General features: G+C 30.8%; 1 protein-coding gene and 1 long non-coding RNA gene across 4 annotated transcripts; one reads left to right on the top strand and one right to left on the bottom strand.

The window, feature by feature from the left end:
• Positions 1–210: 210 nt before the first annotated feature.
• LOC126851553 (acetylcholine receptor subunit beta-like 1) lies at positions 211–7,210 on the bottom strand. Of its 2 annotated transcripts, XM_050595643.1 has the most exons (7): positions 7,086–7,210; positions 6,695–6,831; positions 5,883–6,037; positions 5,226–5,564; positions 4,687–5,064; positions 4,166–4,496; positions 211–4,012 (listed from the first exon to the last, which is right to left on the bottom strand). In XM_050595643.1, the coding sequence occupies exons 1-7, from the start codon at positions 7,141–7,143 to the stop codon at positions 3,848–3,850; spliced, it is 1,563 nt and encodes a 520-aa protein (XP_050451600.1). In that variant the 5' UTR covers positions 7,144–7,210; the 3' UTR covers positions 211–3,847. The 2 variants fall into 2 exon arrangements, with proteins under 2 accessions (XP_050451600.1, XP_050451601.1); XM_050595644.1 differs by lacking the exons at positions 6,695–6,831; positions 7,086–7,210 and adding an exon at positions 6,146–6,211.
• On the top strand, positions 6,351–17,073 carry LOC126851596 (uncharacterized). Of its 2 annotated transcripts, XR_007687719.1 has the most exons (4): positions 6,351–6,445; positions 6,636–6,837; positions 15,921–16,131; positions 16,778–17,073. It is a non-coding gene; the product is annotated as an uncharacterized LOC126851596 (long non-coding RNA). The 2 variants fall into 2 exon arrangements; XR_007687718.1 differs by lacking the exons at positions 15,921–16,131; positions 16,778–17,073 and adding an exon at positions 7,058–7,173.
• The last annotated feature ends 636 nt before the right edge of the window (positions 17,074–17,709 follow it).

Genomic DNA, 17,709 nt, shown 5'->3' with positions numbered 1-17,709 from the left:
AATGAAAATAAACGTCTTCCATTCTCTCTTCTTTTCAGTTTCTTTCGGCCATGCACAAACATCTCATTTATCGGAACATCTCATTATAAAGGACTCTCATTGGCAACTCAAGAAAGCAATATTACTTTTTATATTTTATTTATGTAGAATATATGAAGAGTTGAGGTTGAGAATGAAATAATATTTTTATAATATATTAGTCAAGGCACATGAAGGTATGAAATTCGATGATTTTATTGATGTGTTATTTCATTATAAAAAGGACTACTTAATTATTACGTTAAAATTCTTTTTTACCTACCAATATAGAGTAATGAATGAATATATAGTCACTATTATTTATCATGCATAATAAAGTACAAACTTGGTAGATTCAACAATAACGGTTTCTCGTTTGATGCGCAGAAGTAAACTATAATATATATTTGCTGATGCGGTGATCATCCATTTTGCAGATAAGAAACGCATATACTCTGGCTAAAATGTACATTTTTTTTACTGTTATTGTTTATATTAAATTACGTTCAATAAATTAGATAAAACTCATCAGAAAACGTGAAAAAGCTGAAATAAATACACAGGGCGTGGTCTCTAAAAATTTTAATTATTGTATTTCTTTTGAGGAAGACACGTCATGCGCTATCAGTAATCAACGCATTGCAACACAGAGACAAATTATTCTCGTTACATCAATTATGGATCTACAGTAATTTTTCTTTAATGAATTATACCACAAAGAAAATTTGCTTATAGAAATGAAATTTGTAAATAAAATAAAATTCGTGACTGTTAATAACTTATCAAAATTAAACAAAAAATTTATATTATAAATTTTGAAAATTACATAAGGTTGTATATATTCCTCTCTTTCCTTTTCTTCTACAATTCGCTATAACCGACCTAAAGAATTATAATTAAGAATGATTTCTTTTTTGTTCTACATCAACTATTGCTATTATTATCAAGCATCTTTGAGCAAATAAACTCATTTTACTTGAACAAATATAACAATCAATTTAGACAGACATAAATACTTTTGAAAACTATCACAACTACAACATTAAATTTCATCAAATAGGATAAAATATTTATATAAATACAATAACTACTTATCATACATATAAAAAAAAATTTGTGAAACTGATTAATTAACAATTGAAAATCTTGACATAATCGAATGAATCGTCATGTATGAGTTTTGCAAGGAAAATTGATAAAACTTATAAATTTGCAAATATCTATACGTTGAGAGATGTGATAAAAAATTACAATTACACAAAATTATAAATGAATATAAAGAGAACTACATTTTTTTCGGTCGTTTCACTACTTACATATAAATCCTCATTATTCGACAATGCAACTTTTCTCTCAACTAAATGTTCTATTAAAGAACACGACCGTTTGACAGTCTCTCTGTACAATATACGCAATACAATACGATATAAGTATGAGTATAATGTTCTATTAACGCACGATAATTTTACATTCTTATGTTGAACGTAGAATTTGCGTTTCTTCTAATGCGCATTTATATTATAGCGCAAATACATTGGCTCATCCCGCATTTAACTAAACATATCTGTCTAGATAACTAAACGTTATCTATTTTTGCTTTATTTATTTATTTCATATATTACGACAAAACTTTTTATTAAATTCTATTACATAGCATATAAGTTAGTTATGATCATAAAAACTATCCATTTTACTTTTATGTTTGTAAAGTAACAACAATAAAATTGATAAAAATATTTGGGCATGAAAAGAAACTTAAACAATAAAAAACATGTATATATTATGTTTATATATTCTACACAATGTATTCAATAATAACTATTGAAATAACTCCATAACAATAAATATGTTTGAATTATTTTAGTTTTAATTTCAGGAAGGCCAATTTTTCAGTCATAACACATTCTGAAAATGTAATTTCTATTTAAAATGAACAAAAATGCAAACAATTTCATTATGAATAGATTTGTTTTATCATTCCAGTCAAAAAAATTCTGCTTAATTATACCTTGACTTGTATTGGTCTTCCATTGCGCTCTAAACTCATCGCGTGTAGACACGAAAAAAAATCCCTTCATAATTTATATCAGTCTAATGAACAAACTTTCATGCTCGCATGAAATTTGTCATTAGAAACTCGTCAGTGCAAATATTTGACGAGCATGTTGAAGTCGTCGCAATTCTATCAATACAACACGACGACGAGTATCAAATGTGAGCTCAGCTAAATTACAATGTGGCAACGATGATTTGCATTATTATCAAAATTATTTCAAATCTATATCTAAGCCATTGTCGCAACATTGATTCCGCATATTTATTCGCACATGAATGCGCATTGTTTCGACCTTATTTTACAAGGAGATTTTTAACTTTGACATTTGAGACTTTTTTGATCGATACTGGTCGAAATTGATCGCCAAAATTGCGATCAAGAAATCAAATAAAGGACCGTTTTCTCATCGCACATTTAATACTAAATTTGTTAATGTTACATATTACGTACATATATTAAACATGCATACTTTCGACAACTCAGATTAAAAAACAAAAAAAAAATGTACATTTAATAGATAGATCCATTAATAATTTATGATAAAACTACAACCATAAAAAAATACGCAAAAATTTTACATAATTTTTAATGTTAAACGTGAATTCCTTATAAATTTGAATTATTTTATAATATAAATAATATTTTTTGTTATATGTATATTTGCTACCTATTGAATTATTTGTATTCTAATTAAGAGATATGGATATAGTTGCCTAAACATGTATTTGTGCGTATCATTGTTATATTAATATTATAATAATCTTGCCAAAAATTCATTAATTAATTTTGCATTTTTCTAGTTATGGATATTATATAATACTACATAAGCGGATTTCATCGTTTAACATTAAGTGTGTTACGTGGTAGTTGGTACTGAAGGCGCAAACATGATATTTCCAATGAGATATTTATATTATATTATTAATTTCATAATCAACAGGTAGAACTATATATCTGTTACAAACTAATAAAATATTATCCTTAAATAATTAAAAGTCAAATTCTTTTTAACCAAAATTTATCCAATATAAAATACATCATTATTAAGATAATTTACGCCATATATATCTCTCTTTCCTTGAAACAAAATTTCTAAATTATTTTAAGAAATAGAATTACTAATTTAAAGACCAATTGAATATTAAATAGAAATATCTCTTTAGTTAAATATACGATGTCATCTCATAAAAATTAAAAAATCAGCAAATAATTTTTATATGTAATATATAACGTCCTCAAGAATTTTGGAAATATTATTTCCTCCGATAAAATAAGAGACGAAAACCATTCGGTTTGGTTGCTTCGCAAATCTTTCGTCTAAGCACGTCGCGTTAGAGCTATCGGAAGTTAATGGCATTGGGGGAAGACAACAATCGCAGAGGCAGCCTGGATTAACGCTAATGGAATTATTATTTACGTAATGTATGCCATTTCGATTGCCCGCACAAACTTTGCAACTGAGAACGTTTGCAAGTAAAAAATTTCATTAATTTTAAACAACAAAAAAATATACACACATGCAATGGCAGCAGATTGAGTTGAAACTTTCATTAAATAAATTTGTACTTTGCATAAGATTTGATAGAAATCTGTATAAAAAATAATTACTTGTGTGTTGAATAACTGCTTGAGTTGTAAACGTTATATGTTTACAACTGTCATGGCAAACTTATTCACATGACGTTGAAATCGATTTTGAAAAGGACGAAATGAGAACGGCCATTAACGATGGCACATTATTTATAATTGCGATTCATTAAGATAAATCAGATTTTATTTTCCGCGATAAATTTCTATAATACGATCCTGGTCTACGTACTCGAAAATGTGAGGAGCGTCCATTAGGATTCCGACGGTACCTGCGGTCGTCACTATAAAGAAGATATAAAGTTGCAGTCGATCGATCACCATTGCAACGTATTTCCAATCTTCCCTTGTCTACAAAAAAGAGATGTCGCAGAAAAGAAAGTTTTAACTACGTAAATCTAAAATTTCTTTCATTTTATGCACATAGCTTGAATACATAAAATGTATAGCCAAGTTTCTTATTTAATGTTTATTGAAAGAGATGAAAAATTGAGAGATCCTCACCTGTATATACAAGTCCTCGTTCCTGAGATGCTCCGCTATAAATTCCACGGCCTCGGTGGCCTTGCTGGCTTCCGGGCTGAGCAACACGGAGTCCGAGCTTTCGGATCCTCTTCTGTCCCCCATGCCCTCCCCTCCTCCAGCACCGCTGGAGCTGCTCGTGGTGTGGTGTACCTTACGATTAATCTTACAATTCGGATGATGCAGATCGGATAGCTCCATCACCTCCATCTTCGATTTGGCCAAAGAAGCTGGCAGGTGTTTCGGCACCTCGGTCGGGCTTCCGGAATATGTGGAAGCTGGCAGTGTTACATTCGGTATTTCCATCATCCATCTGATAAAATAATATTCGTTTGTTCGAGTAAATTAATTATGTTTATATCACATATATTTTTATTGCACTTCTATGTCCAATTAATTTTATCTCATTAATAATCATTAATTTTATACTTTTAATTGACATACAATTTTTAAATATAGTTATATTCTTTGTAAATAATATATTTTTTTAAATGATCTCTCACCTCAATCGTGTTTTCTTTGGCCGCCTCATGAACAGAATTGTTGGCAGATATTTAAGGAAGATCTTGCGTATGAGCTGAGGCATTCTGTGGGTCCTCGGTCCGCGAAAGTTCCAGTTGATAATGATAACAGTTACAAGGATACTGACGGTATTCATAATAAATGTGAAGAGCAAATATTTGGCTATTAGCGGCAGTACAAGAGAAGTAGGCGGTAGAATTTTGCTGACTAATAGAAGAAACACAACCAGAGATAAAAGAATGCTGATACCCAAAGTGACCTTCTCGCCAGCTTCCGCAGGAAGATAGAAGACGAGTACGCAAAGGAAAGAGATTAGAACTGTTGGCAGTATCAAGTTTACTGTGTAAAAGAGAGTCTTCCTGCAAAAATAATATAAACATTTTATGATTTCAGATATGTGTGGCTAATTTTCTTTTTTTAAATTAAAATCTTGAAATATAATTATAATAATGCGAGCGTGTCAAAATATTTATTATATATAGAAATTAAAGCAATATTGAAGAGAAAAAATCGAGAATACCTGCGGATAATTATGTAAAAAGTGATGTCCGTCTCCGTGGGAAAATCACCTTGATAAGTATTAAGATACGCCGGGACGCTGATGATGTCCCATGTGCCGCTTTTCCAATAATCGGACAGATCGACGAAATTCTTATCATTGTAAAGCGCGAGAGAGACTTGATCGCCGTTGAAGGTCCACGAACCAAATTTCATAATGCATGTCTGTTGATCGAAGGGAAAATATGTGACATCGATCGTGCACGAGCTTTGGTAAATCGCTGGCGGCACCCAGAGCACCTCGCCGTTCGGATATATTAACACGTTACTCTTGTAACGAACCTCATAGTTGCCATCAGCACTATAAACAAAATAAATATAATTAAATGAAAAACAAATTTTATTTAGTAAATAACATTTGATTATTTCATTGTCAAGATATCTTTTGATAAAACAAATGCAAATATTTAATTGTTTATATATATATATATATATATATATATATATATATATATAATTTTCATCTCATTTAAAAAATAATTTATTTCTCTACAATTTTTGTTTCCGATTACTTTTTGTTCAAAATTAAATTTTCTATAAAATCTCAAAGTCTGGCCGGAGTTTGGGCCCACCTTATATTTTTCTTTTAATAAAGCATGCAAATAAATTTCTTGCATACTTATTGAATAACACTATATCCGGTTTCCACACTTTGTCGGGTGGTAATCTCAGGACGCCGATTCCGCCGTAATCTGCTTCATCCCATTGCAATTGATAATCCATCCATACAAATCTTAACCATACGTTCGATTTCATGATCTGGTTCTTTTCGTTCTAAAAAATTTAAAAAATTTATGTAAAAATATTTAAAGTATTTTTTAAGAACAATAATTTTATATAATTATTTATATAATTTAACATTTTAATAATATAAAAATGCACCCAAGTAATCTTTCCGTAATCAGCAAACACAAATTAGAATTTGATCATGACTTCGATTGGTCGCGCCTGATATTCTATATATTGAAAAACATGTAAGAAAGAGAGAAATAGCTGAAATGTTTTTTATTAAAAAATTTGACAACACTATTAACTCTCAAAAAGACACAGAGAATTTAAACAACATATACGACAGATTAATAAAGGTCGTTTAGTCGTTCTCAGTATCCCAAACATAGTGGTTGACACAATTTCAGTTTGACATTTCGATTTTTCTCTTTCTACTTTTTAACTATAACGCAGGTAAATAACTCTATTTATTTTATTTGTAACGTGACTATCATTATTTATAATATTGTTATTTTAATTCACTTGATAAGGACCTAAACTATATGGTCGAAACGTCGTGATAGAACAATCAAACAATAAATTGCCAGTTTGGTCGTATAAACACTCGTCTATTATATAATTTAATTTTTTTTTTTTTTTGTAGAACATGCAATTAATATTATTTTTCAATCGCGTGAAGAAGAAACAACAATATAATCTCACCACATTGATCAGCTGCACAAAGGCGAGGCCGAACCTCACGTGTACCTTCTCCGTCATATTTTGCACTGGTCGGATGAGTTTATTGTACCCTCTGAATAAATCTCGCACCAATCTCTCCTCATCTTCGGAGCACAGACCTGCAAGTAAAACAATTAACGTAATTAACGAAAATGATCGTGATTTGATGAACGAGGCTCTGAATCGCGTGAAAAAAATCGTATAAAATTAAAAACCCGCACGCCGCTTTATTTCGCTATTATCGCACACTTCACTTCTTTCGTTCTCTTATCATGTCAGGAAGTTTACACATCCAAGCATTCCTGCACTTCTCTTAATGCGCGCAAGCTTTCCCTCAAATTTCAGTTCGTCACCCCGGAAACGGCACACTTACCGACGCACAAAATCGCCGAGATCAGGAATAACCGCGCGAGACGCAAGCAGAAATACATTTTGGGCGGGTTCGTTGTGGGGTTGATTGTGGTCCCACCCGAACGCGCCGCGAGCACAACCGCCGCCACCACCGTCGACACGGATCGATATAGAAGCGCAGACGCTGGCCAATAATTGCATTTCCTTCCTTGCAACCCGACACACCGAACCTACCCTCGACAAGCGATTGCGACTCTCGTCATCGCGCACCCTCTCACAATCTCTGAAGATTCATTGTCGAAGATACCGTCGAAATTACCGTAACTTTATTCGGCAAAAAGGGATGTTACCAGGGGAACGTGAAGAAACGCCACCGACTATAGCAAAATTTTCAACACCGAAATAAATTGTGCTACCTGAGGGGTTGGCAACTAAGGGTGGTTGGCCGCTCTCGATGTAGATACGCTGCTTTACCGAGGGATTCTGGACAAGCCGTGGAAGATAGAGTTGCATAGAGGGGAATAAGCGAATCCCGTATGAATTTTTTGAGTAGCTACTAAATAGAGTTCACAAAAAAATAAAAATTTAAATCAAATAAAAATTTTTAGAAAAGGAAAAAATATCCTTTGAATTTATTATATACAATTATATAAGCAGTATAATTGAGTATATATACAATTGTAATATATATACAATTTGAGAATTTATTTGGAAAGTAGTCATTGAACTCATTTTATTTATGTGTAAGAATTATTATTATGCGATAATTACATTCTCTAATATTTATTTTAATATTTTTCTTGTCATCCGGGATTTGTATCAAGAATAAATTTAATTAAAGCATTATCAGCAATTTGCGTATTTCGAATTAAAAAATTGGTAAAAAATTAATTTACATATCAAATAACCAAACGCATTATACGCAGACGTCTCTTATGATTCAATGAAGTAATTATTGAAATCTCTTACATTCTACATTGCATATAAACCTTCGACCCGTATAGTTCGAAACTCGCTGTGTGTAGGGAAAGCTATGCCAAAGTTGTATATAATTATAGATTATTTTGAAACGCTTCCCAACTTTCCGGTGACATATAGGCCGCGTTGCAGCGAAATGGCAATATATTACGCACAAGTTGCAAATTGTTTGGAAAACACCCACACATTCAAAATTTTCCTTACATATTATTCCTCATTATTATGTCACCGCAAATTCAACGCGATAACTATCGTATAACAGACGAGTGTGCATAATTACGTATTATCGCGAAATATAATATTGTCAGTATTTTCTGCGAGAAATTTAAACGCCCTGCGCCGCAGAGTTTTCCAAATTGAATTTTAAATTTATCATCATTTACATTTCTATTAACTCGTTATCCATGCATTACATTTTCATAAAACACTATAATAGGATAGCACCTGATGCATTTAAAAAGTGTAATAATTTTATAATAGCAGTAAAAAAAATATTAAACAAAATCTAAAATAATTTATTAATATTTTGTCAAGCTTATCAAAAATTTCGTACAATTTTTTATATTTATTTTTATGGAAATCTTTACCTTTATTTTTATATATTTGTTTTATATATATTATTTTAAAAATATTATGATAAACAATAATTAATTATAATACGTTGCAATTTCTCATCTAAAAATTTATAAACTGTTAGTAGTAAATAAGCGTTTTGCAAATCATTTCAGTATTGGTTGTCAGCATTGTGCCAATTAAGTTTGACCGGAATGTAATATCATTCTGTGGTAATGTTGCTATTAACACAACATTGCTAAGATGTGACAATGCTGTACACAATTGAGTAGTGTTTCGAAGGTAATACTACTGGTCCAGTATGTTAGCATTGGCCGATATTAGCTCGCAATAGTTTAGTTGTAGACGCAGTAATAAGATTATATACATTTCTCTCAAGATTCTGCTATTTGCAACGTGTCGAGTTATAAAATATTACAAAATTCTTATGTAAAATTTTAGTGCAATGTACATTAATATATTATCGTTATCAAATATTTTTAGTATTTCACTACAATAATATTTTAGCTTAGACTTAGCCGTAATTTATTCTAAAATGCAATTTCAAATTTCAATTAAAATTGCAATTTTAATTATTAGAAAGAAATGAATTATTATCAGATCGGTACTTAAAGAGTCTTGAATTCATTTAACAATATTGACAATTTCTCGGCGAGTTTTTATAGCGCAAAAATATTATAAAAAATTTCAACAACTGCAGGCGGATCTAAGTCACATCAGAAGCAATCAACGGCTTGGTTGATCAGGAAACAATAAACTCGGGAAACTCCGAATGGTCGAGATCGGATAATAATCGGCGCGCTTTGTAAAATAACAACGAGCTAGATTCGCAGTGTGCATCGCGCCTTGCACACAGGAAACAAAGCCGTCGTGCCGTCGCTTGTATGCACGGACTGGTCCAGCTCTGCGAAGCTGCATACGCGCATCAACCACCCATGTATGCATTGATACGCGTTATTGTTTGATTAAGCGCCATCCGTGTGTGAGGCAACTGCATCGAAGCAAGGCGGTTCATGTATGATGAAGCGCAAAACTTGCTCCGTACTGCAACGAAACTGCAATCCTCGTCTGCTTTTCATCGACAACTTTTTCGCGAAAAATATTTGCAGTCGCGGATACAATCCGCTTTCTGCGGTTGTGCATGCGTTTGTCGCCTTCGGAGAGAACTCTTCGAAGACTATAGTGTTTCGAACAAGCGTCTGCGACAAAACGAATTTTCAAACTCCACTCAATTATTTGCGTTTCATTTTATTTAACTGGTCGAATATATAAATTGCTAGCCCTCAATTTAAGAAATTACTCTTTGATCAAAATAAAAAACACTAGAAAAAAAAATATTTAATACAAAGTATATTTGTGTATATAACTTAAATTATATATTTTAATAAGAATTATTAATTAATATATATTTTTTATAATTGTCACATATTAACAAGAGTAATACGATGTTAATTTAAAGAAATTATAAACATCTATCATTTTTAATTGCACGTTTGAAAAATAAAATAGAAAATAATTGTTAGTGTAAATAATCCGTTAGCCGCGAGAAAATTACATCTACTTTAATTCTTTAATTAAACTGCTGGAAACACAAAGCGAGATACCCAAGCATTTATCTATATTTAAAAAAACTTAATCTTCTTTAAAGGATCATTACCGTACATTATCAAAGAGCCACTTTTCGGTATTAGCAACTTGGTTTTTTAACGAACACACATAATCACGCGCGGACGAATATTCTTTTCGGTCATGCATTTAAAACGACCACAGTCGCCGGCTGAAAGCCATTTGCTCGTCCACAGAAATAAAGTAAAAATTTTTTTCCACTGTATGTTTGTGTAATCCATTCGCATAAAGGCACGAGTTTTTCAGTGCGTGCGATTTTACAAAATCCCTTGCTTGCCGCTCATTGCGCAACCATGAAAATTTAGTGGCAATAAAACGTGTCGGGTTTTATCACTCATAATACAGAAAAATGCATAACTTACAGACGCGTCGAGATAGCCGTAAAAAACAAGTTACTTTTATATTAAGGCGCCGCGGATAAAGCAAGGCGTTTTTATGCGATGGAATCGATGAAATTACGATAAAATCATTTGGGTGGGTATGTAAATCGATAAATTCAAATTCTATTATAAAAAATTATGGAAATTTTTTAATGCTGTATTTTTTATGTAAACTTGTAAATATTCTAATTAAATATTATCAAGCAAATTGATATATATATATATATGTAAGGCTCTTTCATTGAAAAATTGATTTTAATTTAAGTGATCGAATATAATATATAAATATTATATTTGATCACTATTATTATAAGTGTCAATAATGTGCCTTTTTAGAGAAAGATAATATATCATACAAATTTATAATTAACATTCAAAATTATAGAAAAAAAATTAATATAAATACTTTTCTATAATTTAAAAAAAAATATATTTTAAACTTATAAATATTTTGTAATTTTTAAATCTTAAAAATTAAAAAAATAAAACACGATTAATTTTAATTGATAATACAAAAAAGATAGATAAAATCAATTATACATTTATATTATATATATGTTATTATATATATATCATACAAAAAATTTTGATATATGTAGGTCAACCTTTACATCCTGGAAATCAATTTCCATATTCAAGAAAGTGTACATAATAATGAAAACTAGAATTTTGTGAAAAATCGTACTCATTTTGAAGAGACAAAAAAGACTTCAATGAAACTAATTAACGCTTCTTTTATCAAGTTTGCATTCGTCCATTACCATTGTAGTATTCTTAAGTACTTAAATATGCTCTTCTATAAAACTAATTACATTTGACAATTCATGTGTAATTGATTTTTTATCACAATTCGCGAAGAAGGTCGCATTGTTACAAATTGCAATCAGCGTCGCGTAAAACCTTTGCTTTGTTTGATAAAATATGTTCAGATGAGGCTGACAAAATCAAAATTACGCCGCTATGCGAATCTTTGTTTAATCACTTTTCTAAAATATAAGACTCGTATATATTTTAAAGCTCTTTCTTCTATTTACACAAAGAGAAAAAATAAATTCAAAGAAATTTTAAAAGTTTATTTATATGCAAAATGTGACAAATTTTGCAATTGAAGAAGTAAGTCATCGTAAATTACTTTTAAAATTCTGAAATTCTGGAACAATATTAAAAATGATGACAATATCTTTTTTTTAATATTCAATATAGATATGTCATCTTTCGGGCAAATCTATTTTTCTGAACTGCATTTTTGAAATTATTGAAAATATTAGAAAATTTACGAAAATTATAATTTTTAAAAAATGTAACTTCATGCACCATTTTTTTTTTTTTTTTTCTAACTGTGGAGTTATAGTTTAACGGGTATTCTACGCTTAAAGATCGAAATTTCATCAAAATTTTATCCTGTAATGCAGAAAGAATCTTGATAGCGGCGTTAAATTTACGAAATTCGAGAGAATTACAAGTATCAAACGAGCAACGAGGTTATCAGGTTAGCGTCAATCTCCACGTAAATCGCAGACAAATGACCACTTCAGCATATGTCCGGACGACCTCTTTGTCTTCCTGGATATCGTTCGCCTATCGATCCTATGCCGGTCAATATCTGGACGTTCTCAATTAACCGCCAAGCAACCGATCCAGTGTTCCCGTGGCAAACGCCTTAATCCTTCCTCATCCAGCTAGACAAGTACATTGGCTTGTCGGTTGATCAAACCGATTCTATTAATCGGCTCTAATAAACTCAGATGCGGATTAAAACTTTCAACAAAGCAGCACAAGTCTCGGCCGCTGTTGGACGCATCAGTGATCTGTTAAATCTTATTTATATTAACAATCTAATCTTTTCTAAACAAAAATATCTCTTTTATCATTTACTTATCTCTTAAAAATCAAATAAGATTTACATTTTTTTATTTTGCTAATTTAATTACAATAAAAAATTACAATAAAAAAACAAATCTTATTTGCCATATATTTAAAACATATATAATTTTATACGAACTATAATTTCCTTATTGAGCAAAAAAATAAAATTATCTAGCAATATTGTTTAATTGATCATTTAATTGATCGTTTATTTATTCTCTATTCATAATTAAGAAGAATATATTAAAATGTCGGAAACTATTTAATGCATTAATGTCAAATACACATGAATAGCTTGTAATCGTGTAATCTATAAAGCTAAAACCTGCACTCTATTATAATTCAATAGTGTATACGAATGTAAAATAACCACTATCGAAACAACTGACAAAGCATTCCATTGATCTCGACGGTAATGTCGATCCGATAATTCGAATTGGTGGCGTGTCATTCGCAATCATTAATCAATTGCAGCGAACGATCGCAAGCTTTGCGCTGCGGACAACGATCGATTTGGCGATGGCGTAACTTGCTACACCATTAGATAAATCGTCTATTGGACAAATAATACTGCAAAAGAACAAACTAATTCAATTTCAGTATTTGACGCACCTCTCAGCATTCCTTCATATTTGTTCGAGTTGAAATCGAACTTTAAACATGCGCAATATGCCACATTGATATGACATAGTTAAGTATTTACATATATGTAGTAATAGTCAACAGATCGTCGAGAATATACAAAAATCTCGCGGTTTGCCACAAAATTTCAACACCGTATGTGAAGAATTGCGTCAAATTTCCGTGAGCGCGACATGACGATACCAAATCGAGATTGACAATACACTAGTGCAGACACACGATGCTGCTCTTTGAGATCGATTCTATGTCATGCGAGCTGTCTAGTTAAAGTGAATACATTGCATCTGTCTACATGTGTTTGCTAGTCTATCAATATTCGCCTTAAAATAAGAATGACACATTCATCTTTTTATCAAATCACTTGTAACGATATTTATTGATTACTCTTGTTCTATATTCTTTTCTCCGAATATATATATATATATATATATATATATATATATATATATATTATTTAAGAAATATATTTATATACGATACTTGTAGTATATACCTGAAATTCAAAAGTTCAAACAATTTTTATATAAAGTTAAAATAACTAATAAATGCTCTAACTTTTATATAAATGACATTTTCTAAAAGAAAAGATATTATATCAAGAGAAATATCTCTCCAACGTTAAGGTAAAAACGTTTGTTTACGGAAAAAATGTGGCATGAATAGATGTGGGGTCGCAGAAATGACAATGGGGTCACTAACAACCCCTATTAAGGGTTGCCCACATAGAAAGCGAATGCTTATTTATGTATTGCTCATTTAGCATAAATTTAAACAGGCGCGGTCTGAACACATTGAAATATCCTAACTCGAGTCTTTCATTTTTTGCAGCAAACTCCATTATTAAATCGAGTATCTGCTTTTTACGTTGCTTAATCAGAAACAAAGAAGCTTTTATGCGCAAAATTTAAGCAACTTAACTTTTATCTCGTCAGCGAGAATTCTATTTCAAGTTTTCTTTGTTGTTACTTTACAACAATTACATAATTGCATTATGTAACATTGATAGGTAATTGATAAATGATAAATTAATTAATTATTAATCACGGCGACGAGGTGAAATATCAAGAATATATGTACTGATATCGAGTCAAATTTATATTATATAAAAACGCACACTAGATCGATCATAAAAATTTCTCACGGTCTCTACGAAACAGTTGTCACTACTTCCCCTGCAAATCGATCGCCTTTAAAAGAGAGTCACCCCTGTTTGTGTTTGCCTACGGCAGTCGACAGTAAGTCGCGTTTTCCACTTTGTTGTCGATAATTCGCCGTTTCGTTTAGCGCAGTTAATACCGGCGCATTCGTTAATGCCTCTTCCGCGACGACTTACGAATCTGCGCAGCTGCGCTAATTGTTGCGGTACTAATCAGCTTAACTAGTCGAGTAGGCAGGTGGACGGCCACACACATGCTTCCTAAATGCATTAACGTAACACACAGGAAGGCCCACCAACTGAGCGATTTCCTATCGATTTTCGGAATATCTCGCTGTCGCACTATTGTGATACGAAACCGCATCTCTCCGACAGAGTAATAGAATTTTGTCTAATAATCAAATAATTGGACTTTTGATATAAGAGTATTTAAATAGAATAATCTTTAATCTTTCTCGCCGCATGAAACGTTTCTCTATAATCTTTTTAATAATATTTCTTTTTCTTTGTTTAATTTAAATTAATTTTTTTTCCTAATAAAAACATTTATGTTTTTTCATTCAGTTCACGCTAGTATAAGCATTTATAGTTTATGCAAATAACTATTGATTGAAAATGAGAAATTTTTTTTAATAATATAAAATCAAAGAGCAAAATGACTAATATAATATAATACTAATATATATCATATTTTTATTAGTGGTTTATGAGAATACTGAAATTTTTTTAGAAGAGTTTATGAGAATCACATTTTATATATCACATTGCATAAACATAGATAAGATTAATATGCATTTTATAATCAAAAATATTATGTGCTATTAGAATATTAATATTACAATAAATAATCAAATATTTGATGTCTATATTAATATCAATATTTTGTTTATATTAACACACAATGCCGTTGGTTTGCGCGGTTAGTTTATCAGCTAGAGGAGATGACTGATTGTCGATTTATAATCTTGCTTTAGTTATTTGATATTATTTGTGGTTATAATTTTAGTCAATCCATTTAGTCGATCCACATATAATAATTATTTTATATTCATTTCTACATATGTATATGTTGTCAGCAAATCTCTCCATATTCATTAACAATAATTATTTTATACAGAATATAATGGATGTAAAATAATTAAATACTGAAAATTACTTATATACATACTTATATAATATTATTTATAAAATAAATAAATACATTTGTTTAGAAAGCTATCTTTTTATATAAATAATTCTATCATATATATATAGATAAATGTGTAATAATTTGGTCAGTTTTTGCTCTAACTTAGAATTTCATGATGCATTATCATTTCAGTATTTGTTCAAGTGACATCACCAACTGGCTGTAACAATGGAATGAATAGCAACATAAGTTAGCAACAAAGAAAGATTAAACAAGAGTAAAGATAAGACCTGAAAAATAAAATTCATTTGCTCGCTTATTTTGTTTTTGTCATTTAAATTATTGAGACAAATTTTTATAACTTTTGTAATAACTTGTGTGATATTTTTATGCAATTATACTCTTTAGCGACAAGCAAATTTCATTGGCAAAATCCAATTATTATTATAACGATCTATCGATTTGATCATTCATTCGTAATAGCCGCATTAATTTGGTATGTTTCAGGGCACCGCGTAATTATCGAATTTCTGGATTAGCTGCTCAGCGAGATATAATCGTCAAAGGGCGTTCAAATGACAGCGGCAGTATCGGTGAAAATGACAGAGACGTGTCACGACAACGACGATCTACGGAAGGGCGAAAGAGGGTGCACGTGTAAGAACTGTAATTGATGGCGTCCTGTTTTGACAGGAACTACGTTACACGGAGGATTTAGGTACGATCTTGTTCTGCTCTGAAATCCCATCTTCCTTCCCCGATTGTCTGAGTAGCTGATGAACAATACCTGTGAACATATACGCGTCGTCTTTAATATTCTCATTGTTGATTGTGTTTGATATAATTTAATTCTAACTTAATGTATTATTTATTTAGATTTGCATTAATTAATATAATACTCAAATATTAAATAAAAAATATTATTTACATATTATTACATATTACATATTATATAATAACAGATTCTGTCATTATTCGTTTAGAGATAAAATCGAGCGTCTGTGGAGTGAGTCCGACTTATGCAGAAATTTTTTTAATCAATTTTTAACCAGTTGGTAATCTAAATATTTTTAAAAAAACTTCTGTTTATAACATGTTAACACATGTTTTGTAAGGCAAGCTTTAACCAACGCAAATTAATAGGCAAATAAGTATATATCTGGCTTGTTTAGTTAAATTTTTTGCGAATTAAGTTTTCGTCTCATTTCCCAATAAATTCGCCTTATCATTTTTCACTCGGCCATCAGAAATGACTGACAGAGATTAATGAAATCGTGTGAAATGCTGAGGGAGATAAGACTGGTGAAGACGAATCTCCATTCTGCAACTTCTGTTTCATCTCACAATCAATCTTTTTTTTTTAGTTGCTAATAAATCGGTCGTACTTATCATCAACTCATCCACGAGAATCACGAGTATTTAAGTATGTTTAGGACAGTACAAATAAATGATCGAACACATGTTACGTTAGAGCTCAGATCGTATAAATCAAAATCACGTTCATGTAAAAATTTTGTGGCTTCGCGAAAACACAGTTTTTTTCAAACTTGTATACTATCTAATCAAGTATTGCATGTGCACATGATCGATAAAATTTGAAAGCTGCATGTGTACTTCTCGCAATAAAGATTACAAAATAAAGGTTACAAAAATAAGAGAAAACGAGATTTATTTAAAACTAAGGCACATTGTTTAAATAAGTAATAGTAAAAGTTTCAGCATTATTTGCGTTTCTCGTGCATCCTGGAATGTCGTTTTAATTAAAAGTGCTGAAAACTTTCTGTCTACAATATGTCTACATTGTTTAAATTTACTTCATCGTTCAAGTATTACGATTTCAACAATGAAAAAATACATTAATAATAGTCATTTCCGTTATAATAAATCGTTACAATAAATCAAACATATAAGAACAATCTAAAAATTGTATTTTAAGATAGCTAAGAGAGAAAGTTTATTATGACAACAAATTATTGATAAAAAGCCCTCGCAACATTTTGACGGTAATGAAATCTCTGGAAACTTGAGCATCGGATAAAAGAAAAAATCAAATTGTAATTACGAAATACGGATCGGCACAGCTGCGTTTACAATAACGACGGGAAATATCGAATTAATCGAGACTTCTGTCAGATGTAATTGGAGCGCGTTTAGCTGCGAGCAGACGCTCCGTGGATTTCCCTTGCAATGCTTTATTTTATACGCGATTCATTATGCAACATTTTCTCGGTACCAGGCTTTGAAGAAAGGATAGAAAAAAATAGAGATCGAATGAGATATCCAGTTGATTAAGCTG

The sequence above is a fragment of the Cataglyphis hispanica genome, chromosome 8, assembly GCF_021464435.1.
Source record: "Cataglyphis hispanica isolate Lineage 1 chromosome 8, ULB_Chis1_1.0, whole genome shotgun sequence".
NCBI classification, from domain to species: Eukaryota; Metazoa; Arthropoda; class Insecta; order Hymenoptera; family Formicidae; genus Cataglyphis; species Cataglyphis hispanica.
Note: the sequence above shows the minus strand (reverse complement) of the source record. Positions and strands in the feature narration are given on the sequence as shown.